Below are 25,469 nucleotides of genomic sequence, written 5' to 3' on the forward strand. Positions count from 1 at the left end.
ATGATTTCTATGGAATCTTCTGCTCCTGAGATTCTGTCTTCTATCTCTTGCATTTTGTTGGTGATGCTCGTATCTACGGCTCCTTGCCTCTTTCTTTGGTTTTCTATATCCAGGATTGTCTCCCTTTGTGCTTTATTGCTTCTATTTCCATTTTTAATTCCTTCACCTGTTTGATTGTGTTTTCCTATAATTCTTTGAGGGATTTTTTGCATTTCCTGTCTATAGGCTTCTACTTGTTCATTTGTGTTTTCCTGCATTTCTCTAAGGGAGTTCTTTATGTCCTTCATCCTCATGATCAAATGTGATTTTAAATCTAGATCTTGCTTTCTGGTGTATTTGGATATTCAGTGTTGCTTTGGTGGGAGAATTGGGTTCCGATGATGCCATGTAGTCTTGGTTTTTGTTGCTTGGGTTCCTGCGCTTGCCTCTTGCCATCAGGTTGTCTCTGGTGTTACCTTGTTCTGCTATTCTGACAGTGGCTAGACTGTCCTATAGGCCTGTGTGCAGAAGTGCTGTAGACCTGTTTTCCTGTTCTCTTTCAGCCAGTTATGGGGACAGAGTGTTCTGCTTTCAGGCGTGTAGTCGTTCCTGTCTACTGGTCTTCAGGTGTTCCTGAGTCCTGAGTCCACCAGGCAGGTCACTTGGAGCAGAAAAGTTGGTCTTACCTCTGGTCTCGGGCCTGAAGTCGCTCCTGAGAGCTGGGTTTCAGCTCTCCGTGAGGGCAGCAACCAGAAGGGCCTGTCCTGCCTTCTCTCGGCACCCTGTGCACAGGGGGCCCAGATAGCACTAGGCGATTTCCTCTAGAGTCAGAAATGTGGGCAGAGAGTATTCTCCTCTGGCTTCCCAGGCGTGTCTGCCCCTCTGGAGGTCTAGCTCTCCCTCCCATGGGATTTGGGTGCAGGGAGCTGTTTGACTGGGTCCCTTCAGATCTGGGCAGTGTCTGGACCGCAGCGCTGAGTGCCCCTATCTTCCTGTTCCCAGAGGCCCTATACAGTTTCCTCTTGGGCCAGGGATGTGGGCAAGGGTGGGCAGTACTGGAGGTCTCTCCTGCCCTGCGGTCTCTGGAGTGCCCACCTGTCTGGGCACTGAGCTCTCTCTCCCATGGGGTTTGGGAGCAGGGACTCGTTGTTGAATTCTTGATCTGGGGGAATACAGTTAAGTGTATTTCAACACCCTGCTGGGTCTATCAGACCATATAAAGTAGATGTTATCAGTATCTGCCCACATGAGGGCAGAGGTAGAAGCCCTGTGAATTGTGTGAGTATGGCTGGCTCTACCTGAGTGTGAAAGGTTCCCAACAGTAATCTGCTCTCTTCTGCCTTCCCATGAAACCTTTCCACAGTCTGCCACATTTATCCAGAGGCCTCACTGTTGTCTCTTTACCTTTATCCAGGCTTCAGTCGATCCCAGCTCACTAGAGACATCTCCTCCTTCCCCCTCTCTCATGTGTGTTTTTATCACCTGTATATGCATTCATATTTTATATGTTTGTGAATCCATATGCATGACTGGGGGGTGCAAGTATGTATTTGTGTGAGGTTATGCATGTACATGGTGGGGAGCAGGGATTGCATATGCATGTGGAGGCCAGAATTTCATGTCAGGAACCATCTCCCATTGTTCTTCCACTTTATTCATGGAGGCAGGATCACTCTACAATCAAACCCCAGAGCTTGCTGATATGTCTGGTCTTTCTAGTCAGCTTTCTCTGGAGTCTCCAATCTCTGCCTTGAGGCTGTGCTACCATACTCAGGGAGTATTTGCATGCATTTCTGGGGATCTGAACTCTGGTCCTCTTGCTTGTACAGAAAACACTCTAACTATTAGAATATCTCCTAAGCTCCAATGGAGACTTCTTATGCAAACCACTATATACCTAAGTTCCCTAGGCTTGTCAGTCACTGTGGCATTTACCACAGTCATAACCTTATTGCTACTGCTCCATAATAAATAATACCAGCCTATCCACTAGACTAAACTTTTGTAAGCAGTATTGTGGATTTGTTGAAACACTGCTTCCTAGAACTTTAGAATGTGACTAGTGGATTTGGAAATGGGGTCTTGGTTGCTTTCTTACTCCCTTACTTTCATGTTATTGGGATTGAACCCAGGGCCTTACATGTGTAGGGAAATGCTCTACCACTGGCTGCATGTCCGACCCCTTCTTTTACTGACTTAGTTTGAGACAAGGTCTCATTAAGTCACCCAGACTGGCCATGTTTTCACTCTGTGGCTGAGGAAGTCCCTGGAACTTGCACCCCCAACCCCTTACTTAAAGTCAAAATCTGTAAGAAGTAATAAAATTAATGTAGGTCATGGGCTTCCAAATGCCCTCATGTAGCAGGAAGTGACAGGTGTCCTTACACAGGAGGAGTTGAGAAGCAAGTATACATGCATCCTTTGCGGTATGAGAGAAGAGCATAGAGGCACAGGACAAACACAACACTTGCAATGCGAAGAGGAACCTCAGGATGGAGCCAACCTTCCAGCACTTTGATTTTAGAGTTGTCCCTGGAACGGAGGAGACAGATTTTTGCTGCAGCGCCACCCCATCCTGGGACTTGCCTGTAGCAGCCTTAGCAAACTCACGCAGGTTGCCTTTGCTTGTTATCATTTCACAGGCCTCTACACTGAGCACATGCTCAATAAATACATATCAACCAGTGAGGAGAAGTGCTGGGATCTGGGTAGAGGTCACAGGCATTGCTTTGAGTTTCCACCAGTTTCTCCCTTTTGTGGTTAGTCTCAGCCATTCAGAGCCACACCTTCTAATTAAAGGACCTAGAAGAACATGGCTTCTCAACACCATGCCCTGGGATACTTACTACTCATGGACTGAGCAACAATTTATGAACAGAAATTAGACATGAGGATGGAGGTGGTTTTGGAAGATTGTTTCTTCTAAGGGGTTTCTGTGTGTGTCTAGTTTCCTCACAGCAGTTCCCCAATGTATGGATATATATATATATATATATATATATATATATATATATATATATATATATATATATATATATATCATCTAGATCTAGATTTAGATATAGATCTGTGCATGTCAGGGCCAGAGGTGAATGTTACTGTTTTCCATTATTCTTCACCATCTTAACTTTTGGAGCTTCTCAGCACCTGACTTAAGACAAATGCAGACACTCACAGTCAACCATTGGACTGAGCCCAGGGACCCCCATGGAAGAAATAGGGAAGAATGGAAGGAGCTGAAGGGGATTACAACCCCATAGGAAGAACAACAATATCGACTAACTGGATCCCCCAGAGCTCCCAGGGACTAAACTACCAACCAAAGAATATACATGGAGGGACTCCAGCTGCATATGTAGCATCTGGCATCAATGGGAGAGTAGACATTTGGTTCTGTGGAGGCTTGTTGCCCCAGTGAAGGGGCATGCTAAACAAATGAGGAGGGAGTAGATGGGTGGAGGGAGCACCCTCTTAGACGCAAAGGGGAGGGAGGATGGGAGGGTGTTTGCAGAGGAGAGACTGGAAAGGGGGACAACATTTGAAATATAAATAAAATAACCAATAAAAAACTTTGGGGGCTTCTCAGTGAGCACATAGCTTGCTGATGGGCTAGGTTGGCTAGCCAGGCAGCTCTAGGGATCTTCTTCTCTTCTCCTCCCACTAAGGTTAAGGTTACAGATGTGCATAACCACAGATGCCCTTTACATAGCTATCAGGGATCTGAAGATTGGGTGCTCATGCTCACCCAGGAGGTGCTTTATGATCAGCACCATTTCCCAGGCCAGGAAGAAAAGATTGCCCTCTAAAATAACTTGTTCATTAAATTAATTGTTTCTACTTCTTAAGAAAACCTGAGAGGTGCAAGTGTCTAAGGAAAGGGACCAGTCATGTCTCCAGTGTGTTTCCTCACAGCAGCTTCCCAATGGCAGTTTTCCCTCTAACCTTTAATACAGCTTACATTCCCCCTCCCCTACCCAGGACACAGGCTGTGCCTAAGTACTTGAATAGTTACATTAATTGATCGAGCTAGTGTTAATTGATTTAATTATTTCTCTATTGTTTTGGGGTGTGTGTGTGTGTGTGTGTGTGTGTGTGTGTGTGTGTTTAGTTTTAAACTGTGCTTCACGGAGTATCTTTGCATACCAAATGTTTACTGTATTTTGAGCCTTTTCTTTTATAGTGAGTCCCAAAAGTGTGATTTCTAAATGGAAGAGTATGGTCAATGTTATGACCCAGATACTGTAATCAAATGACTTCATCCAAAGGGTCACATTTTACATTTCCACTGGCATAACGAGACCATGGATTAAGGTTGTGCTGATTTGTCTGTCCCAGGGACAACAAAATGCTGAAGTTCTCCAGAGATGGAAGTTAAGCTTTGGTGAATTTGCTGGGCTGGGCAGTGTCTGTGAGCTCTGGACTAGGGATGTTCTTGCATTTGCCAGCATCATTCCAAAATGCCCATTTGGAAGCTGACCATCTTTGATGCCTATTCTCCTCCAAGGAGTAGCTGGCCAGCCCCACTTCCTTCTCCTTGAGAACCTTCAGAGAGTCACAGCATCTTTCTTGGGTTGCGCCTCATCTCCCCCACTCTTGGTTTCTCAATTTACTCCTTAGGATCTTTCCAGAAACCGTCTTTGGCAGTTCCGAAATAAAAGCCACCTGGTGACCAAACAAACAGATACAATCATGCTTAGAAACCAAATGTCAGGGTGGGGAGGCAGGAAGGGGGAGTGGTTGTGGAGGGGGAACACCCTTACAGAAGAAGGTGAGGGGGAGGGTATAGGGAGCTTATGGACGGGAAACAGGGAAAGGGAATTCCATTTGAAATGTAAATAAAAAATATCCAATAAAGTAGAAGAAGAAGAGGAGGAGGAGGAGGAAGAGGAGGAGGAGGAAGAGGAGGAGGAAGAAGAGGAGAAGAAAAGAAGAGGAAGAGGAAGAGGAAGAGGAGGAAGAAGAAGATGAGAAGAAGAAGAAGAAGAAGAAGAAGAAGAAGAAGAAGAAGAAGAAGAAGAAGAAGAAGAAGAAGAAGAAGAAGCAAAGCAGCAGCAGCCATCATTTCCCAGAGGAACTGTTGTGTTGTCTTAATTCGTTACTTTCACTACTTCTTTGGAAAGCTCCCACAATTTAGGGTTTTCCCCATGTGATAACAGTTAAAACTGCTAGTGCTTGGAGCACATGTGTCTTCACCTCTCAGCAGACCCTTTGCTTCTCATCTACAGGTCACTAGAGAAAGAACATGTGCTTCAGAGAGGATCCAATGACAAGAGACAAATGAGGTTGAAGCATCAACTGGGGTATGTGCATCTCCAGCACACAGCCTGGACCAGGGACTCATTTGGTTCTCCAGCTTTAGGACCCTGGGTGGTTACCTTCCTGGGGTACTTGTATGGAGCAGTCACTGTCTTCACATGCTCCTGGAGTTCCCTGGTCAGGGCTTCTGGGTCATGAGACACATAGGCTGGAGAAAGGACTATAAACGCCTTTACCACCTGTAGGGAGAGAACCCCAGAAAGGATCAAGCCTTCAGAAATGATGCTTTTCTCCTTAAGCTAGTCTTGTAACTATGTGCTTACTTAAACTTAAACATGAGGGTTCAACTAGATCCTCAAGCACAGACAGTGACGTGAACAACACTGTTTCCCTGTTTCCTGCCTGTTCATACTAAAATACTGAAGCATTGGCTTTTCTGGAATCATTTTGGAGCCTCATCTTCCGTGCCATATTTACAACAGCTCCATTAGAAGCCAACACTAATTCCCATAAGATATAAAGACACAGGAGGAAGTTCCTTCCCAATGCCAATGGCCATTCACTTCTAGGTTTTTCTGCAGGAGGATAGAGGGGCAGGGGCTGTCCAGGCGGGACTGAGAAAAATGCAGCCCAGCTCCAGGGCCTCTGGTCTTTGGAGAGTGCTTTCTGTACATTTCCCACCAGCAAACATGGAGCTATATCACCATTTCTGTTTCAGTCATTCCAAGGGGCATTCTGTGCCTTGGCTTTGTCTGCCCGGGTTTCCTCCTGGAATTTGTCTCCTGATAAAGAGGGAACAACTGTTCAGAACACAATTCCTAAGATTGTCGAGATGGCTCTGGGGGTAAATGTGTTTGATGCTGAGCCTGACAACCTGAGCTCATTATATGGAGCCTACATGGTTTTACTCTTGCAAGGTGTCCTCTGACTTCCACACACGTGCTGTGATATGTGTGCACTTTTATTCACACACACACACACACACACACGCACGCACGCATGCACGCATGCACGCACGCACGCACGCACGCACATGCACACACATAAAATAATGCATTTTATAAATACCTAGTCTCCTAGAAATGTCAAAGCCTACATCCATAAAGTCTCACCAACATGACTGCCTCAACATGAGCCCAACAAGGATAATACCAGTAAACATGCCAGAGTAGATAGGGGAAAGCCCACAGGTATCTATACAGCACAGAGAATTACAGGCAACTGGGGAATGTGGTGAAGGGGAGAAACAGTCTTTCCCAGGGAAGAGTTCACCAATTGGTTATCCAAAACCAAACAGTCAGTCCTGAAAACACATATACAAGTAATAACATTACACAGACTGAGCAGGTTATATTTAGGAATATATACGTACATATACATATATATATATTCCATGTATATATATACATATATTAGATATATGTATATACTTATAATAACAATTAATGATAAAAGAGGCCACAAATTTGAAAGAGGGCAAGAAGAGCAATCTGGGAAGGGTTAGAGGAAGGAAAAGAAGGGCAAAATGTTGTTATTATATTATAACCTCAAAATTAAGTAAAGAATACTTTTTGATAGCAATGAAAGTGCTTAAAACACCACTTGGCTGCAGATCCACACCAACACTAAGCTCTGCACACTTCCAAACGTTTGCTAAGGGGTAGCTCTCCTTGCACACTTCCCAAAGGTGTGAGCTCACTATCCCTGTGTGTTCAGACAAATCTGGCTTTTAAGAAGAGCTATCTCTTACTATGATTACTGTTAAACCTATTGTGTGCCAGACCCTGTTCGGCCTCATTTGGATTGCTTGGATTGTCTGCTGTCCAAGTAAAATGGAATTTGGTATTTTCCCATCTTGCCTTGTAGAGTATATTTATGATTGTAAAGGAGGTTAATCCGAAGGAATGTGTGACTGCAGGTGGGGTTTCAGCTTTGTGGTTCTAGGGGTGGGGCTGAGACCAAAGGAGGGATCTGCCATTCCTCATTCCCCTTGTTCCTTTGGGTGCTTATAAGTAGAAAACAATGACCTTCTGTTCTTCCCGGAAGGCTTACCTCACCGCGGATGGGGTCTGGGCTGCTGACCACAGCAGACTCCAGGACAGCCGGATGCTCAGCCAGTGCACTCTCTACTTCCACAGGCCCAATCCGGTAGCTGGAAGAGAAGAATCAAGCTTTTCACATGGCTTCCCCTCCCCTCTGGATGCTCAAGGAGAGGAAGAGCTAAACTGACCTTGAAGAGTTGATTACATCATCATTTCTCCCCACGAACCAAAAGTAGCCGTCCTCGTCCATATGTGCTCGGTCCCCAGTGATGTAAAAGTCTCCTTGCTCTGACGCTGCTGTCTTCTCAGGATTGTCCTAGAAGAGAGGGGAGTCCATGGAGGATCATTTGGGAACAACGATTTAGGTCAGCTCCTGACTGGAGAGCCCCCAGTGGTCAGCCCCTTCAACAGGTGCTTTATTGGTTGTCAAGCTGTCCAGAGTTTCTGACAGGACAGAAGGCTGGAGTCCTGCAGATTTGTGACTTCCCTTCCCTCTTTTAATTAAACGAGAGCTGCTGGGTAGGATCCCGAGCAACCACTCATGAGCATCCTTAGAAGAGGTGAACTCATGAGGGTACACACAGGGCAACTGGTGCTGGGTAGGCAAGAACACTGAGCCTAGGCAACAGAAAACAAAGGGCTTGAAACCCCAGTGATACAGTAAAGAAAAAGTCAAGTTATGATTCTAAAATTACGTGTACGTGCATGCATGCATGTGCGTGCGTGTGTGTGTGTGTGTGTGTGTGTGTGTGTGTGTGTGTGTGTGTGTGTGTATGAATGTGGACAAATGCTATTATTGGAAGTCAGAAACAGTTTCAGGTGTCAGCCCTTCCTGACTTTATTCTAGATGGGTCTATTATTGGATATTTGCACTGCATGCACCAGGCTAGCTGGCCTAGGAGCTTCTGTGGATTCTCCTGTCCCCATTTACTCTTAGGAACTGGGATTTCAGACATGTGTGCTACTATGTGGGGCTTTAGGTAGTTTCTGAGGATTCAAACTCAGGTCTTCATGTTTGCAAGGTAGATGTTTTACTCACAAAGCTGATACAATAGCCCAATTCCAAAAGTCCTAAAGAAAATGTTACTATTTAATGGAAAGAAAAACTTACTAGTGCATGCAAAAATCTGTGTGACTGGTAAATAAATTATCTTGAGTCTAAGATACAAAAAATGGAACTTTCATGATTCCATGTATAGTTTTTTAAAAGAAAACAAAATTACTATATAGCAACAACAATTTGCCAGTTGCTTCATGTTTGAGGTAAAGCATGTTGAATGTAAAGGATCTCATGGAATGGTGAAAGGTTATTTAAACAAATGGAAAGACAGAAAGAATGAGTAGGAGTTAGTGAGATGGATCAGTGCTCACCTGATCATCTGAGTTCAATTCACAAACCCACATGGTGAAAGCAGGGAACTGACTTCACCGAGCTGTCTTTTGACCTACACACACACAGTCTGGCATATGTGTGTGCACACACAAACACACATAGACACACACAATTAATTAGTGTAAGAAAATTAGAAAGAATGAGTGGAAAGTCAGCTTCTTCTGAGTTGGTTTATAGACTTAATGAAAATCCAATTAAAATTTCTAACGAATGTTTTCATGGGTCTTGACAAGTTGATTTTAAAATGCACAGTCTGTCAGCTTAGTATATGAGCTACAGGGTATCTCTGTGACAAGTAGTTCTTAAATCTTGGCTGCGCTTTCAAATTACCCAGGGGCCTGATCCTCATCATCCCAAAATTTAGTTGATTTGATTTAAGTGGTTGTAGGGATCAGTACTAGTTGAAGCTTCCTGGGTGTTTCTGATGCACATCCAGGCTTGAAAGTTTTACAGAAAAGAATAGGAAGAGATTCTAGCCAAGGTCTAAAGGACAGATAATTACTATCTTATTTCGGAACCTTGGACTGAATTTCAACCAACAAACCAGAGGCAAACATCTTGAAAACTTGGTCTAGCACCAGCTTGTAGTTGGTTCTTCGGTAAGAAACTTTGCTTTCTGGAATTTAACCTTTCCTATCTGTGTTTGTGCTCTCAACACACTCTTGTTTAAGCATAGGACCTTGCATATAAGTTGTTTGACACCAGATAAGCCATCCACTTTTGTACCTTCCTTGTCAACAGCGGTGTTCCTAATCAATCAGTAACTATAGCAACCAACTCAATGCAGTTACTACAAGGGTCACGCTACAGATATTTACAAAATGTGCTTCTCAAGGTCTGCATGGAGTGATTACTGTGACTCTTCCCAGCTGTTCCCCACAACTTACCAGATAGCAGTTGAAGAAACAGAAGGGTCTAGTAGGTTTGATGCGGATGGCAATATTTCCCTCTTTTCCTGGAGGCAGGACATTACCCTCCTCATCTACAATCTAACAGAGAGGTCACAGCATGGCATCTGAGCATCCTTTGTACAGCCAAGGTACCCAAAAGGTCACCCTGCATCCCCCAGAACATAGATTGCTCGGTGCACTGTCACAGAGGCTGCCTACCTGCACATCGTAAGGTGGGCTTGCTTTCCCCATAGATCCAGACTTGATCGTTGAGCCTCTTGAATTGCCACAGATGACGACCTGGAGACCATGTCAACCATGTCAACCATGTCAACCATGTGTCAACCGGTGTCAACCATGGGAAGCCTCCATCCCCTTGTTTCCTGGTCCATGCTGGCTCTCACCTGCCTTCTCGTTCTTCTTCCTCCTCTTTTTCTGCCATCTTTCTTTCCCTCGCTTTCATACTCTTCCCTTCTTTTCCCTTATTTTTTAAATCTTCTCTGTCCATGGCCAACAGTCCATTAGGCACTTGTGGTGTTCATGGGTAGAGAACTAAATTGTCATTTAGCTCAAAGATTCACTCACTCCCACCTCTGGTCAAGATGGTTATAGGGTTCACTGCTTAGGATTTTATTTAAAAAGACATCATGGGCTATTCTGGAGTGACAATTTCCTTGAGCAATTATGAGTATTAATCTTTATTGTCAACTGGATTGAATTTAGAATCCTCTAGAGGGCAGTGTGTATCTGAGAAAAGGAAACCATTCTGGACATGGGTGTGACAATGGACCTCTTCACTTCTGCCAGGTACTTTGTCATAGCTACAAAAGGAGTAATTATGGGAGGCATCAGGAAAGCTGCTTTGCAGGGCCATGGCATATGGGAAATTACCTGAGACTGCCTTAAAACCAAAAGGAGGCATGGCTAATGGTGTTCCATAGCCAGTTTCAGGGCCCTAGAGCCAGGAAGTTTCTGGCAGGTGTCGGGGAGAGGTGAGGAACTGCTATCGGTTGGTGATCCTCTATAATGGGGCGATGGTTCTGATGAGGAGGTCTGAGACACCAACTCACTGTTTCTGATTGTCCGTAGCCTTCATGGAGCTCCAGGCCTGTCTGGCTTTTCCACTTGTCCCTCACGTCAGGGTTGAGGGCTTCTCCACCAGTCAAACAGTGCCTGAGGCACTGGAACTTGTACCTTTCTCAAGCAGGGAGACAAGGTCATCTATGTCATAAACATTTCTACTTACCCTCCAGCATTGCTAGATATTCAGAGCCCCAAAGACACTAGAGGGTAAGTTCCCTTCTGTCCTACAGTAAGCTCCATGCGGTCCAAACTCTCTCTGCAGCTGCGGTCCGCAGATCAATCCTATCCAAATTTGGGTTAAAATCAGACTCATATGATAGGTCTGAGCACAACAGTGAATTGTTCAAATTAATCTACCTAAAACAAACTAATAATAAATCCATAGAGGCAATGACCTGACTGAAAGTAATAAATCAACGAAAATTTTAATAGATTAAAAATAGCCTTCTGGGCTGGAGAGATGGTTAAGAGCACCAACTGCTCTTCCAGAGGTCCTGAGTTCAATTCCCAGCAACCACATGGTGGTTCACAACCATCTGTAATGGGATCTGATGCCCTCTTCTGGTGTATCTGAAGACAGCTAGAGTGTACTTATACATAATAAATAAATAAATCTTTAAAAATAGCCTTCTAAGAATCCTCCAATTGAGAAGACTGGTTATAAAATTTCCAGAGATATTAAATAAATAGTAAATAGTCTGTCTGTCAGTTCAAAAGTTACACTAAATATAAATATATTTTGGATCATTTTCTTCTCCCAGTTGTACTTCGCTAATTCAGTTCAATTACTTATTATTGCTAAGCAGTATCTAACTGGACTTGAAGAATTATCCAGGGGCTGTTTCCAGCCAAAATAAGTGTGAGAATATTCATAAGAAATGAATGAATGACACTAATTCTTATATTTAGAGGAATACATTTAAAATCATGCAAGCGCTCCATTCTTTGGAATATTATAGGCCAGGGAGTGTGACTTAGGAAGGTGAGTGCTTGGGAAGACACTGCTTTGGGAAAGGATAGAAGAGGGAGACATGGTTAGGATTGATAAGTACTACCCAATACCCCTGCAAACAGCCCAGCCCAACTAGTGGATGCTGTTGTATTTGTCCGGGATAAGAGCCAGGCACAGTGTTGTCAACTTTGTTTGAGTATCCTAGGAATGGCTGGCTTGGGTTAGGAGATGGAGTGAGTGAACTTGTTAGTCTAAACAAATGAAAAACCTTTGGTAACCAAAACTATTCTATAGCTGACCTGTGGAAACCCAATGATCACTGTGACAGAAGTCACGAAAATGCTAAGGGTGTGGTGTATGGTGGTGATCCAGTCAAAAATTCGAATTGCTTTAAATACTTTCAGGTTTTTTTCTGGGTATGAATTATGAAGATCCATAAAAACCATCTTTAAAAGCTTAATGTAAGATATGTGGGAGTCTGTGTGTGTGTGTGTGTGTGTATGTGTGTGTGTGTGTGTGTGTGTGTGTGTGTGACACAGTAGTGACAAAGAGAGACACATGAAGACATAGAAAGAGGCAGAGGTGAAGCAAGAAACTCCCAGAAAGACAAAGATAGAGAAACAGAAAGAAGAGTTGGACTGAAAGATGGATGTCGTCATGTGAGGACCCTGTAAGTGCCAAGCAGAGGCTGTACCTTGTCAGATCCTCTTGTACAAGCAGCCGGAAGAGGGTTGGGACACAGCAAATGGTGGTTATTGGGAACCTGCAGAGAGTCTAAACAAAACAAGAAGTAGACAGTTTTCTCAGAGACACTCAGGTGAAATAGGATAGGTGAAATGGATCTCAATGTGTCACTGACAAACCAGAGTAGAACACTACACATGGCAGCTATCTGTCAAGGTGACGTCCATGATCCACCTTCTAGCATTTGCACCTTTATGGGATCTCCTCTTACACTGCTCCAAGGTTGGTCCATGGGACCAATAGTATCCCGTTGACATGGTGTGAGTCACTTGAGATTAGATTACAGAAAGAATACAGCTTCTGTCTCAAATGTTCTTACCTCTCTCCCTCTCTTGAGTGACTCACTCTGGAGTAGACAAGGTACTAGGCTGTGACTACATTCTAGCTGTCCTCGGCAGACAGTGAGGAAATGATACCTCTGGCCAGTTTTCAGTGGACAATCAATAAAAACAACAATCCAGAATTTAAACAGATTACCCAGGATTAACCATGCTCTAAAATGACTGCATTCCTAGAAGCTATCTTTGTAAAAATTATTGTGGGAGATGCCGCAACCAGCACAAGACTAAGAGCCTCAGTTTAGTCCTAGAACCCAACCCATGAGAAAAGGAGTCAGGTGTGGTAGAGTATGCAGAGACGGGCAGATCCCTGAGACTCACTGGCCAGCAGTCTAGCCCAAAAGACAAACTCCAGGCCAAAAACAAGGTGGGCACTATTATTTGGCTTACACAGTTTCTGATGAGTGCTTGTGCTGCTCCTGCCTTTTTACCATGAATTACTATGAATCGCTACACTGCTGCTGTTAGTATGGGTGTACATGGGAAACTGCAAAATAATAGATCACGAATATATTGTCATGGCTGGGGATGGTGAAGAGAAAAGCTGCACAGATGGCTGACACATCCTCCAAGAACAATGATGATGGGAAATGAATAACAACTAGTGTATTAGGAACACAGTATCTTTTTTTTTGTTGTTGTTGTTCTCATGACAACTTAGAAAGTGAGACTCAAAGAAGTAAGGAGACTAGGCTGAGAATACAAATTTGACCAATGAAGAAGTCCATACTCCTTGCCACATTTGACCCAGCTTGTCTCAAAGATATGGGTATGGGGAGATAGGCTCGTTGATATCTCACGAAATGCCATTTAGAGGAGAGAGCAAAGGCATTCCATGTCTTCACTTGGGATGTCAATCCTCTTCCTTCGTGATAAGACCCCAGAAAAATAAGACAGGAGGCACTGGGCTGAATGACTTGAGTTCGCTGAATGACTCCTAATAAGGTACAAGGACAGCTGCACATGCTGACTAGACTTTGGATTTTACTTAAAGTTTTGACAAATAGTTTGTGTTTTGACAAAAGCATAGGGAAGAAGGTGAAGGAAAGAGAGGTGCAGCATGCAGTAAAAGGCTTTGATAAAGTTTGGAGATATGAAATACTTTCATGCCTGGGGATCTATTTTGAGGGCTGGTAATGACTGGAGGTTGCTAAATAGACTGAATCCAGATTACAAAAGTTCTAAGTGAATTTGTCATTCGATTCCTACATTTTCTCATGCCACCTAAAACACTGATTCCATTCATCCCATTTACACTGAGAACACAAGAGGTGATTCAGAGCTTGGCACAGTGGCATACACTCATAACCTCCACTCTTGGCACTCCAACGCAGAAGACCTCTGGTTCAAGGTTATCCTGGGTTACATAGTTATGACTCTGTTTCAAAACAAGCCTGGAGAAGTTGCACAATGATAAGACATTTGCCCAACATGTGCAAAGCTCAGAAACCCAGCATTAGCTTTTTCTCCTTACATTTAGAATAGTTTTAGCATCAACTCGGGGCAGCTCATGCACAAAAATGCAAGCGCCATTGGCCCAGGCAGAGAAGAGAGTCCAGGCTGCTTTCACCCAACCAGTGTCAGTTGTGTTCCAGAATATGTTGGACTCAGTCAAGGCCATCCACCTCCTGCCAAAAATGAGAGGAAGTCAGAGCACCATCATCAATAACTCCACCTTTAGAATGGGTTATATTATTCATAATTTGGAGCTCAGACCTCAGGATATACCACTTAAGCTCTTCAAATCTAGACAAGACCCATCAACTCAACTATGATCTCAACAAACGCTTACTCAGCACTTTCTTTGTACTTGTGTTGTAGCTAAGAAAACAAGTTAAAGGAACAGGTCCTGTACTTCCTCAAAGGAAAGACTTCAAGACCCTACCTGACTAACCCTCTGGTTCTTCTCTGAACTCCATTTCCACATTTTTCCTCTTTCCCTCTCTCCCCTCTGTTTACTCATCCATCTTGTATTTGGGTCTTATAGACAAGTCATTCCAATACCTTCCGCTGGCCACAAAACCCAGTCCATAGCTGCACTGGGAATGTTCCACCATCTTGGGGGCCCCTGTGGTTCCACTGGTGAAGTATATGGCCACTGAATCTCCACTTCTGGTTCTCACGCAGTTGTGTTCTGGAGATGCTGCTCTGGAGAATGCAAGGATACTAAGAGGCACTAATAACAACACCCCAAGCAGTCCCAAAGATATAACAGTGGTAGTAGGGCTGTTTCAACACATCATGTATGGGTGCTGTGTGGAGCACTGTGTCATTTGCAGACATGTTCATAAATAGATACTATCTCTACAACCATTTTTATAGCCAAAGCTACAAAATTGAGTCTCAAATACCCAAATGACTTATTTGAGAGATCCACAAAAGTTGGGTAGATAGCTCATTCAGAACAACACAAAGGAGAGGACATGAGTTTAGTTCCTCAGCACCTACAAGAATGCTATTTGCATCTGTAATTTCAGGCTTGGAGACACAGAGACAGGAAGATGCCTGACGCTCACTGAGCAGCTGTTCTACCTAGATGGTGAGCTCCAGGTTCAGTGAGAGACCCTGTCTCAAGAAAATAAGGCAGTGGAAAGTAATACAGAAACATACATAAAGTTAACCTTTGGTTTGCACATATGTGCACACACCTATATGAACAAGTACACACACACACACACACACACACACACACACACACACACACACACGCACTTACAAACAAACGAAGATCTCTACTCTTGTGTACATTTCTTGTGATAGGACAGATGCATGCATTCTCCTGTGTATATTTCTGTCCATCTGACAGAACAGTCCCCTTCCTAACTCAATTCTCAATGTAGAGACATTTTTTTCTAAATGTTTTCTCAAAAATTAGGCATTTGAGACTAGGTAATTTCCTAAGTTCTGGGATTTGAAGACTCAGCTAGCTCCTGGATCTCAGACCTGGCTGTCTTGTGATCTCTGAGTTAAATTTTAAAAGCAATTCTGTTACTTGTGCTCCACCTTGGACAAAATAAAATCAGAACCTTGCATTTTTTTAGATTAGATAATTTTAATGATAACTGAATTTTAAAAGGATATATTTAGGTTAACTTGATGACTCATCAAAATGTCATGGGCTGAGCATTAGAAATGACAAACCCTAAGGCTCTGATTCAGATATGTCTGGCTAAGTAGGGCAGATGCCAAATTACACAAATTTGTATTTATTCAGGTGCATCTGCTCACAGAGGTGGACACTCTAGGCTCAGGAGTCCAGCTCCCAGTGACCATTTTTGGAATCTTCTGACATTGCTTTGTTTTTAATTTTGTTTTGGGACAGGCTTTGTATTTCAGGCTGGTCTCAAACTCACAATCCCAAATGCTAGGGTGACAGGCATTCTGGTCTCTGTTCAGGACAACTATCTCAAATCCACAGATCAACGCCCGCTGCATCCTTGTTACAAAGCAACGTATATCGACTGTGCCCTAATTCAGCCTTTACTTCTCTTTGGCATTTTAGATGAGTCATTTCCAGTTTCAAGACTGTTTTCTCACCTGTAAAAATAAAATTGCACCTGTGTGGCTCCTTTCAAGGATTAAGCAAGAAGATTTCTTCTTTACTACAGTGTTCTGTACACCAAAGGCAATGTCAGCCACAGAACCGGTGTTATTAAGCCCTTCCCGTGCAAATAAATGCAGCTGGATGCTTATTTAGCCTAGAGCCTGTCATACAGCAAGCACTGATATGAGACAGCCTTTTCATTATTGACAGCTTTTTGTGAATTAAATGTATCATAAAATTTAACTTATACACTCTGGTTAAGAATTCCAATAATCTTTGCCACCATGTTAGAGGATGCTGGGATACAGTGGCGCACCCAGTTACTGAGTAACCTTGAACATCCAGGGGTTCACAGGATGATGTGTCTGGCCAGTATCTATTTGGTTCTGTCTCTTTGTATTCAACCCTGTTGCTGAAAAAAGAAAATATTCAAAGCCTATCTCACTGCTACTGTCCTGGAGGGTCCCAATTTACCTCAGGAGTTCCCGGAAATTGATCCAGCCTGGACGACTGGTATCAGACACCAGAAGCTTGGTTTGAAGGGAGGGGCAGTCAGCACTGATGGCATCCACGTGAGGAGCTAGGGCATCACTGGTGATGATGGATTTGACCCTGGCAGCCTGTAGCCGGTACTTGAGATCCTTCTGTGTCAGCTGGGAGACGCCTGGGATCATGACCACACCTTGGGTCACGCAGAGAAGAGAGATTGTTAGGAGAGAAGGAAGATCTGAATGTAGAGGACGGAGACATAAGTAGCTGAGGAGGGCTGGGACACCTGAAGGAACAATCATGGTAACCAGGAAATCCAAAAGACATGGAGTACTCGCCTGTGATAAGAACTGCCGAGGCTTTGCTACACTCAGTTCTCACAATGCTCAGAAATACATGCTATTGTGAGAAACACACCACACATTTGAAGAGCCTAGGTCTTTAGACTTTCCTGCCTTGACTAAATCAAATGGTTTCCCCAAGAATACACAGTGAATGTGTGATACAGCTGGACTTGCAGAGCTAAAGCAGCCTTAAACCTGCTCGTCCTGGCTAGTTTAATGTCAACTGGACACACACTTAGAGTCACCCGAAAGGGGGAACCTCAATTAAGAAAATGCGGCCATAAAATCAGCCCACGTACAAGTCTATAGGGCATTTTCTTAGGTAGTGGTTGATGTGGGGGAGGGATCCAGCTCACCATGGGTAGGACCATCCCCCAGATAGTGGTCCTGGGCTCTATAAGAAAGCAGACTGAGCAAGTCATGATGAACAGAGCAGCACCCCTCCATGGCCTCTGCATCAGTTCCTGCTTCTAGGTTCCTGCCAGGTTTGAGTTCCTATACTGACTTCCTTCAGTGAAGGACTAAATGTGGAAGTGTAAGCTGAATAAAACCTTTCCTCTCCAAGTTGCTTTTAGTCATGGTGTTCTACCACAGCAATGGCAGGCCGGACGAAGATGCTGAGAGTCCATGATCTTGAATATATTATATTGTATTGCTGTAACAACTCCTTAGTTCAGTGTTTTTTCATGCTTTTCAAATGAAATGTTGGGCTGAATCCGGTGTTGTATACGGGTCCCTTGCTGATAAAGGAAGTATAATAGGCAGGGACTCCAGAACACCAAAGCTATGCTAAGGGTAGCAAAGTCTATCTACCTCCATGGAGGAAGAATAAGAACGACGGGCAGCCTTGCCATTTGAAAACCCTCAGTATCTCGGAGCACAGATTATTAGTATTTTCCATTGAGTTCAACATACTCATTCACTGAGAAAAACAACTAGTGAGAACAAGAAGCAGAGGGAAAGGTCACTTCAACACAGCATGAGAGCCAAGCCCATGGTCTCACTGCACTTTGCCCTGCCTCCCAAATGCTTACACAATGCAGCACCCAGTATGAACGCTCTGAGTTGAATTGTGTTCTTTTATGCATGTGTATGTTTCAGTGCTATGCATTCATGTGTGTGTTGGTGCTATGTGTGCATGTGTGTGTTTGGATGCTATGTATGCATATATGTGTGCTATGTATGCATGTGTATGGGGGGTGCTATGTGTGTATGTGTGCGTGTCACTCTTCAAGCACTGTCTACCTTGTTTTTGAGACAGGATCTTTCATTGCTTTGGAGCTTGCCTAGTGGCCCAAGCTCACTGTTGAGCACCAGGGATCCACCTGTCTCTGCCCAGAGCTGAGATTATAAGTATGTATCATCACACGTGGCTTCTTTCTTTTTTAATATGAGTTCTGGGGATCAAACTCGGGTCTTTGTAAGCTAGCCCCAAGCACTGCTGTGCTTTTTCATTCCATCTCTCTGTTGTCACAGCCCACCAAAGTCATTCTTTTGCTATGCTTTAGGAACTGAGGCCCAGGAAGATGCTCAACAGCCAGAGCTGTCAATCAGAGAAAGTCAACCAGTATAACCTGACAAGAGCATATGAGGAAAATGTAGGGATGCAGCACTGTATTGACATCGGCTTTGATCTCTTCTTCTGTGTTGGAATGGAAGCTCCACTTCACGTGATAACATGAGATGTGGTTGTGAGTTAATTTTTTATGAATATCAATAAAAGTTATAGGTAGGCAAAAGTGAGATATTTGGTAGGAAAAATAAATAACACTCTGACCAAAAGTTTTTATTTTTTTAAATCAGGAACAGATCTCTTAGCACAGTTCCCAGCACATAGTAGGTGCTTAGAAACCTGCAGGGTTCCTTGTGCTTTGACCCTTACTAAGCAGTTGATTTTTAATTCTCATGTCATTGTTTGACCACTGCATGCAATCTGGTCTATGACTGTCAGGCAAAGGAAATGTGAACCCCGTATGGGATTCTCTTCATTCCGTCTTCCACATCTTGTGGGACCTGCAAAGCTCTGGTGGGCAGTGTCAGTCCTACGAAGGGAGCTCTAGACTTGCTCACTGACCTGTTCGCATACAAGCCACGCCGATCAGCCACCATTCTGGGAGTCTCGGAAGCACCAGCATTAATCTGTCTCCAGGTTTCAGGCCACATGCTCCCTCTAAGATGTTGGCTGCCTTCCTGGACTGCTTCCCCAGTTCCTCAAACGTCCACTTGATTTCTGTTCCTGAGCCATTCACCCACCAGAATGCAGGATTTGGGGGGCGGCGCCCTGTCTGGACAGTGGGTGCAGCCAGGAAAAAAATAGAAGCCATTATTGAGTGGTTTTGCTCATTTGTTTAAGAAAAAACATATCTTATAGATATATTGAATAGTTCCTCTTATATATTGTTTGTTATCAGAGGAGAAGGAGCAATTTTAATTGGACAAAAAAATGGGGGAAATGTTGTGGGTTGTCCTGATGCTGTTTGTATTCTGATGCTAATTCTGCTTCCTCATGAGGGGTTGCTCCTGATGAGCAGCCCATCAGGTACTCGGGTGATCTCATGTGACCCCTCTGCCTGTTTTAACTGCTCAATAGAAGCTAGAGCCTGTGATTGGGCAGTGGAGGGGGAAGGTGGGAAGGGAGGTTTGAGAGTGGGGCGGGTGGAGAGGTAGAAGAGGATGAGAGGAGAAGGAGAGAGGACTGAAGAAAAGGAGGAAGCCATGATGGAGCAGAACCACCGTGGCCAGGAGAAACCACGAGTAGCAAGGGGCCTTGTAGCTGGGAAATAACTTAGTATAGTGTTAGATCTGGCCAACCTTGCCTTACAGCCTATAATTATTGGATTGTGTGTTTTTATATGGGCTTATTGGGGCTGGAAATTTCAACAACATAGGATATCTGATCAAAGAGTTCAAAAATCAAAATAATTGGCCAAGGGTATGAGTCAGTTGATAGAGTACATGTTTGACACACACCAATTCCTGGGGTCAGTCCCCAACAGTGGATAAACAAGGTGCTGTATAGTGTGCCTGTAAAACCAGGACTTAGGAGACAGAAGCAAGAGGATCAGGAATTCAAAATCATCTTTGACTAGTGAGTTTAGGGCTAGCCTTGTCTACATGAGACCCTCCTGTATAAAACTAAAAGCTAACCAGCCAAACACAAACCAAAAACCTTGGCCCCTCCATGTAGGTCAGGGACTTGTCAGTTTTATTTGTAACTTAATATCTTCCAAGTGTTGAGTTAGGCAAACCTAAACAAATTTCCTATACCAGCATTGTAATGTAAAAGGTAAGAAGACTTACACTGTCCCATGATCCTCCCTGTTTAATTAAACCATTACTCACTTCACCTACAAATCACCACATACAATTACACAACTCACTAGTTTTTAGAATAGTCCCGCCAGGTTGCATGAGTTTTTGTTGATTTGATAAAATGCCATGACCAAAGGCAACTTATTTTGGCTTAAAGCTCTAGAGAGTTAGATGTCCATGATAGTGGGGAAGATGGACAGAGGGAAATGCTGGGAGACCTCTTACAGCACAGAGAAAACAAACTGAAAGTGGACAAGGCCATAAACTCTGAGACCCTGCCCAGGGCTTGTCCAGTGTTTTTCAGTCACTTGCAAGAGCCTGTAATGCCCGAGGCTCGCACACTGATTCTGAGATGCGCAGGAGTGCACTGGAGGTTTCCAGTTTCTCCACCAGCTTCTGGTTTGTCTTCTGCTTGCCCCGTGGACATCTAACACTTCATCTGCTTCGTGTAGTCATGTTAAACTACTTGCCTACAGTTTTTCAGCAAATGGCTTCCCCAGAATAGACTTTCCTTACTGGTTGAGTTGGGCCAAATCTAGACGGCCTCACAATAGTAACACCAAGTCAACTGGTTGTTCAGAAGCAAATATGCATAAAAATAACATACAGACACAGCAAGTTACGTTTAGGAATATATGTGTCTGTACACACACACATTCGACAACAAGGAAAATGAGAGCTTTGAAGGGAACAGGAGGGATGTGTGGGAGGGTTTGGAGGGAAGAAAGAGAAGGGAGAGAATATGTAACTATATTATAATTATAATCTCAAAAAGGAAAGGAAAACATGGGGGAAATAACACCAAATAGTGATTATTCTTTGGGAAATGAAGCTTTGGACAAACTGGCTTCATTCTTCACCTTCTGAGGCTGTCAGGGTCCACTGGGGATGAGGACTGCTGTTTTCCAGGGCCTCTGGTTGACTAGAAAATTGGGTCAGGACCAGGGATGCTTAAAAGGCCCCTGGGCTTGCTTTTCAGATTGAGGCTCAGAGAACTATTGTAATAAACCCTTCTGCTGCCAAGGTCTCTGCTGAGTTCTGAGAATTTAGGTTCTCTCTCCTTTTCAGTGTTATTACAGTATGTAGATGACACAAGCCTAGTGACTGCAGAGGCTGCTGCGGCGTCTCCCCCATCCTTACTCTGTCTGTACCAATTTACCACGCTCAGTGGTATTGCTGCATCTAGTCATGGCAGAACGGACGACAGATAAGATAAAATAGGGATCCTAGATCATGCCTGAAAGATAGGCATACTGCTACATGCCTGTAGCACCTGGGAGTCTGAGGCAGGAGGCTTGCCATGAGTTCAAGGCTGGGCTACAAGTTGGCTATACTTCTAGGTCTGCCTGAGTTTCAGATTGAGACTGTCTCAAAGACAAAGAAACACACTCAGTAGGCAGGCAGGCCGCTTGATCTCTGTGAGTTCAAGGCTAACCTGGTCTATATAATGAATTACAGGCCAGCCAGGGATACATAAAACCATTTTTGTTTGTTTGTTTATTTTTGAGAAAATAAACAAATTTAACACTAAAATTTCCTTGGGATTAAACTTTACATTCTATTATTACCAAGAAATTATTCCTATCAAATATAATACAGATAGCCATAACGGACACATATAGAAAGGGAAATAAGAAGGAAGCATGTGCACATTAAGGCATGATATAAAACAAGGAGTTTTGTTTGTTTTCGCTCACTTCTAGGTGAAAAGCTTTGAGCCTGAGCCTCTGTTTCTCCTACTCAGAAGGGAAGGGCATGAGAGACAGAGCTCGCATCTGCTTAGGATCCATCGGAAGAGGATGAAGAGCAGACACAGATGTCCTCTGTGTCCGGGCTCTGGCTGGGTGACACTTTAAGCACTGTTCAAGGTGTGTCTGACTCATACCACTGGGGTCTAATTTGTCCCATTCAAGCCTCAAGCTTAAGTGTTAACAGTTTCAATTTTTGGACTCACCAAGTTCCCAGGTCACAATGTTGCAATGTGCTTGTCTCACAGTCTCACTGCAGTATCTGGGGGGACTTCAGGTGCCCCCGAGGGACACCAGGGCAGGGTGAGCCTCACCTTTTCCAGCTGACTCCACACATCTAGCACATCGTGGGCAAAGTTGAAGTACTCCGGCACTGGCCGCTTCCCTAGGCTGATGGCTTCCCAGGTAGCTACAACCTCAGGGATAGGGGGAGGTGGTGGCTGTGTGTGAATCCTGAAGACTCCCCAGGAACTCCTCCGAGCCTGGTAGACCAGACCTCTCAGCCATAACCTCATGTCTTCTGTCACCTTCTGCCTGTCACCAAAGAGGAAGGACTGTAGTGTTGAATTCTGGAATTGGGATTGAAGAGGAGTCTGTGACCAGCCCGGAGAGTGGTGATGTAGCTCATACTGACTGTCATTCCACTGGGACCCTGGAAGTGTCTCTTCTCTGGTATCAGGGTCTGCATGTATCTGAGGCCATCCATTCATAGCCCACTTCTTAAAACTCAGACCTTCAAAGGGATCTCTCAATGACAGTAATTTTGCTATATTAAAAAATAGTCAACATGCATTTTGTTTATGTATATGGATTGTATATGTGTGTTCAGGTGCACATGTGTGTTCAGGTATGTGTGCTCATGTGCATGTGGAAGCCTTGGCTGTTGTTCTTCAGACACTGTCCCCTGCTTTGAGATAAGGCCTCTCATTATCTTACAACTCACCAGTTAGGCTGTGCTGGCAGGGCAGTGCAACCCAGGAATCCGCCTGTCACCAGCTCTTCCCTGTAGGTTCTAGGATAGACTTAGGCCCTCATACTTGCAGGACAAAGATTTTATTGATTGAATTATCTCCCTAGCCCATTAACTCACATCTTAACTGTTTTAACTGATAAATAATTACATAGCCTTAGAGGGCACACTGTGACATTTCACCTAATTTGTGCAATGTGGGATGGTCACATCAGTGTAGTTAACACAGCTGGCATCTGGAAAGGTCCAACTCTGCCCAGTAGAGACAAAATGCTAGCTACACATGCCGCTCACAGCTTTGTAGCACTGAGATGCAGGAAAGTAAGAAAGAAACAAATTAGAAGAATGTATCTTACTTATCCAGGCATGTGAACACCCTATCCCTTGTGTTTTGTATCAATACTGCAAGCACAATGAGCACTTGAGGCTAACACAACAGCTAGGTTTCTTAAGTGGCAGGAGCTGCCAGTGGGCAGGGCTGTTTTAGGACCTTGCTGCTCAGGGGATGGGGCCTTGGAGCATGAGTGGTCCCCAGAGCTGTGCCTTGGCTCCCACCTGTGAGTGTGACTCTGCATGTTCACAGGATCCCAGAGATATCTGGAGCCTGGGGACACTCAGTTTCTGTCCCTTGGGCCAAGTTCCTCTAGTCGTAAGAGAACAGGCAACTGGGAGACAATGACTGTGTTTCCACAGCAGGAAAGGCTCATTCCCACAGCCACTGAAGGCTGATTGTGCACAGAGTATGTTGAAACAAAACAAAACTCAATGACATCATTATTTCACACCAATAAGTTGCCCATGCTCCTGAAACCAACCATTCATGCTCTTGTAAGCAGCCCTACTGAAACTCACTGGGTTCAAGAAATAATAACTTAAAAAACCAAAAATGTCAAAGAGGGACTAGTTGAGGAGGAGGAGAAGGCAGAGGGAGAGGGAGAGGGGGAGGGGGAGGATGGGGTTAGTGGGGATGGAAAGGGACAAAAGGTGGCAATGAGGATGATTAGGATGAAAAAGCACTTTATCCATGTCTGAAAAGCCACACTGAACCCATTATTGTGTATAATAACATATGCTTAACCAATGATAAGAATTATTCAAAAAGCTTTTCATTAAGCCCTATGACAACTCTATCCCACATGCTACTTTCCTCATTAGAGGAGGTGGCTTAGAAGGGAAAAAGTTACTTCCGACTCTCACTTTCCAGAGAAGTCTATGTTCAGCCTTTGTCTCGTAGCCACTAACCCAGGGATTAAGAGTCTCAGATACCCCCGACATCACCCCTGAGTTCTGCCCCAGGTCTGTTTCTTTGACTCTTTCTTTCTTGATGGCTGACCTCCACAGCCTCCAGGTCTTTCTCCACACTTTCCTAAGGTCACCTCATGCCATTCCTATCCTTGATTTAATCCTCCCGCAAAGGTCTCTGGGTAGGTGACACTTGTCAGTGAAGGGTTTCTTGCTCAGTTACCTTGTTTTAGAATCTGAGGTGCACAAAAGGCATCTGTGTTCCACTTCGGCAGCGCGACAGACCACAAAGCTCCTGAGATTTCCCCAGAAGCTGATGGAGGCAGGATTCAGACAGGGAGCTTTAGCCCCAAGCACAGCCTACGGAGAGCCGGATTAGGAGTCAGCAGCTTCAACTTTCAGAGGGTAGGGACACTAAGTTTGTGAAAGTGGCTTCACGCCAGGGTTTCCAAGGCACACAGTGCCTGAAAGATTAAACCCTGCCCTGGAGCCAGCCTGCTAGGTACTGGTACATGTGCTCCCAGGAATTCAGGTCAACAACTAGAAACTTGAACGAGTGCTTTACTCTGCTTTAACAGAAAGGTCACTCGCTGCCCCACCCCCCACTCCCACCCCCACACCACGCCCTTCTCCCAGGGCTTAAAGATTAAAAGTGACCCTGAAGGAGCAGCTTGGCAAAGGATGCGTGCAGGATTCTAAGAGCTAATGAAATAGCTCTTGGATGGGGGCCAAGGCAGCGCAATTACATAAATTACTGGAAAAAAAAAAAAAAAAAAAAAAAAAAGAGCCGGATCTTAGTTAAATAAAGCTGTTGAAATCAGAAAGCTTTCTAATGTCCCCTTACTTCCTCCAGGGTCAAAGTCAATGCTGCGACACAGGCGCACTGCAGGCAGGCGGGCTGCTTCTTTAAGAACAGCAGCAAAAAACTGTCCTGATCCACCGCCATTAGGATACCTCGAGTGTGGCTATCACCAGAACTAGCTTGTGAAGCTCCCACGGGTTAATTTGTGCCCTACCCTACCCCATAATTCATTCCAGCACAGCGCTGCTACATGCCCGTGTCTTCCTTTCTAGCTGCTCCTTCTCCAAGGTCTCCTACCTTCAAGGTGTCACTTGGAGAAGCCCCAGGGCCCTTCCTCAGAC

At 44.3% G+C, this 25,469-nt stretch overlaps 1 protein-coding gene across 1 annotated transcript; it reads right to left on the bottom strand.

The window, feature by feature from the left end:
- Window positions 1-1,593: 1,593 nt before the first annotated feature.
- Acsm5 (acyl-CoA synthetase medium chain family member 5) lies at window positions 1,594-24,872 on the bottom strand. Its single transcript, XM_032892792.1, has 15 exons — window positions 24,550-24,872; window positions 22,429-22,648; window positions 19,129-19,339; window positions 16,696-16,903; window positions 14,682-14,825; window positions 14,152-14,305; window positions 12,290-12,369; window positions 10,631-10,754; window positions 9,780-9,860; window positions 9,558-9,659; window positions 7,466-7,593; window positions 7,288-7,387; window positions 5,355-5,474; window positions 4,522-4,641; window positions 1,594-2,511 (listed from the first exon to the last, which is right to left on the bottom strand). The coding sequence occupies exons 2-14, from the start codon at window positions 22,627-22,629 to the stop codon at window positions 4,558-4,560; spliced, it is 1,737 nt and encodes a 578-aa protein (XP_032748683.1). The 5' UTR covers window positions 22,630-22,648; window positions 24,550-24,872; the 3' UTR covers window positions 1,594-2,511; window positions 4,522-4,557.
- Window positions 24,873-25,469: the final 597 nt, after the last annotated feature.

This window comes from Rattus rattus, chromosome 2, assembly GCF_011064425.1.
Source record: "Rattus rattus isolate New Zealand chromosome 2, Rrattus_CSIRO_v1, whole genome shotgun sequence".
Lineage (NCBI taxonomy): Eukaryota > Metazoa > Chordata > Mammalia > Rodentia > Muridae > Rattus > Rattus rattus.

What these genes read in the sequence shown, in the direction of transcription:
- Acsm5 (XM_032892792.1), bottom strand. Translation starts at nt 22,629, where the DNA reads ATGAGGTTATGGCTGAGAGGTCTGGTCTACCAGGCTCGGAGGAGTTCC. An exon ending in CGTGGCTTGTATGCGAACAG is followed by an intron (nt 16,904 to 19,128) that starts GTCAGTGAGCAA and finishes GCGTGACCCAAG; the next exon opens with GTGTGGTCATGATCCCAGGC. An exon ending in ATGCTAAAACTATTCTAAAT is followed by an intron (nt 12,370 to 14,151) that starts GTAAGGAGAAAA and finishes TGTTTTGTTTAG; the next exon opens with ACTCTCTGCAGGTTCCCAAT.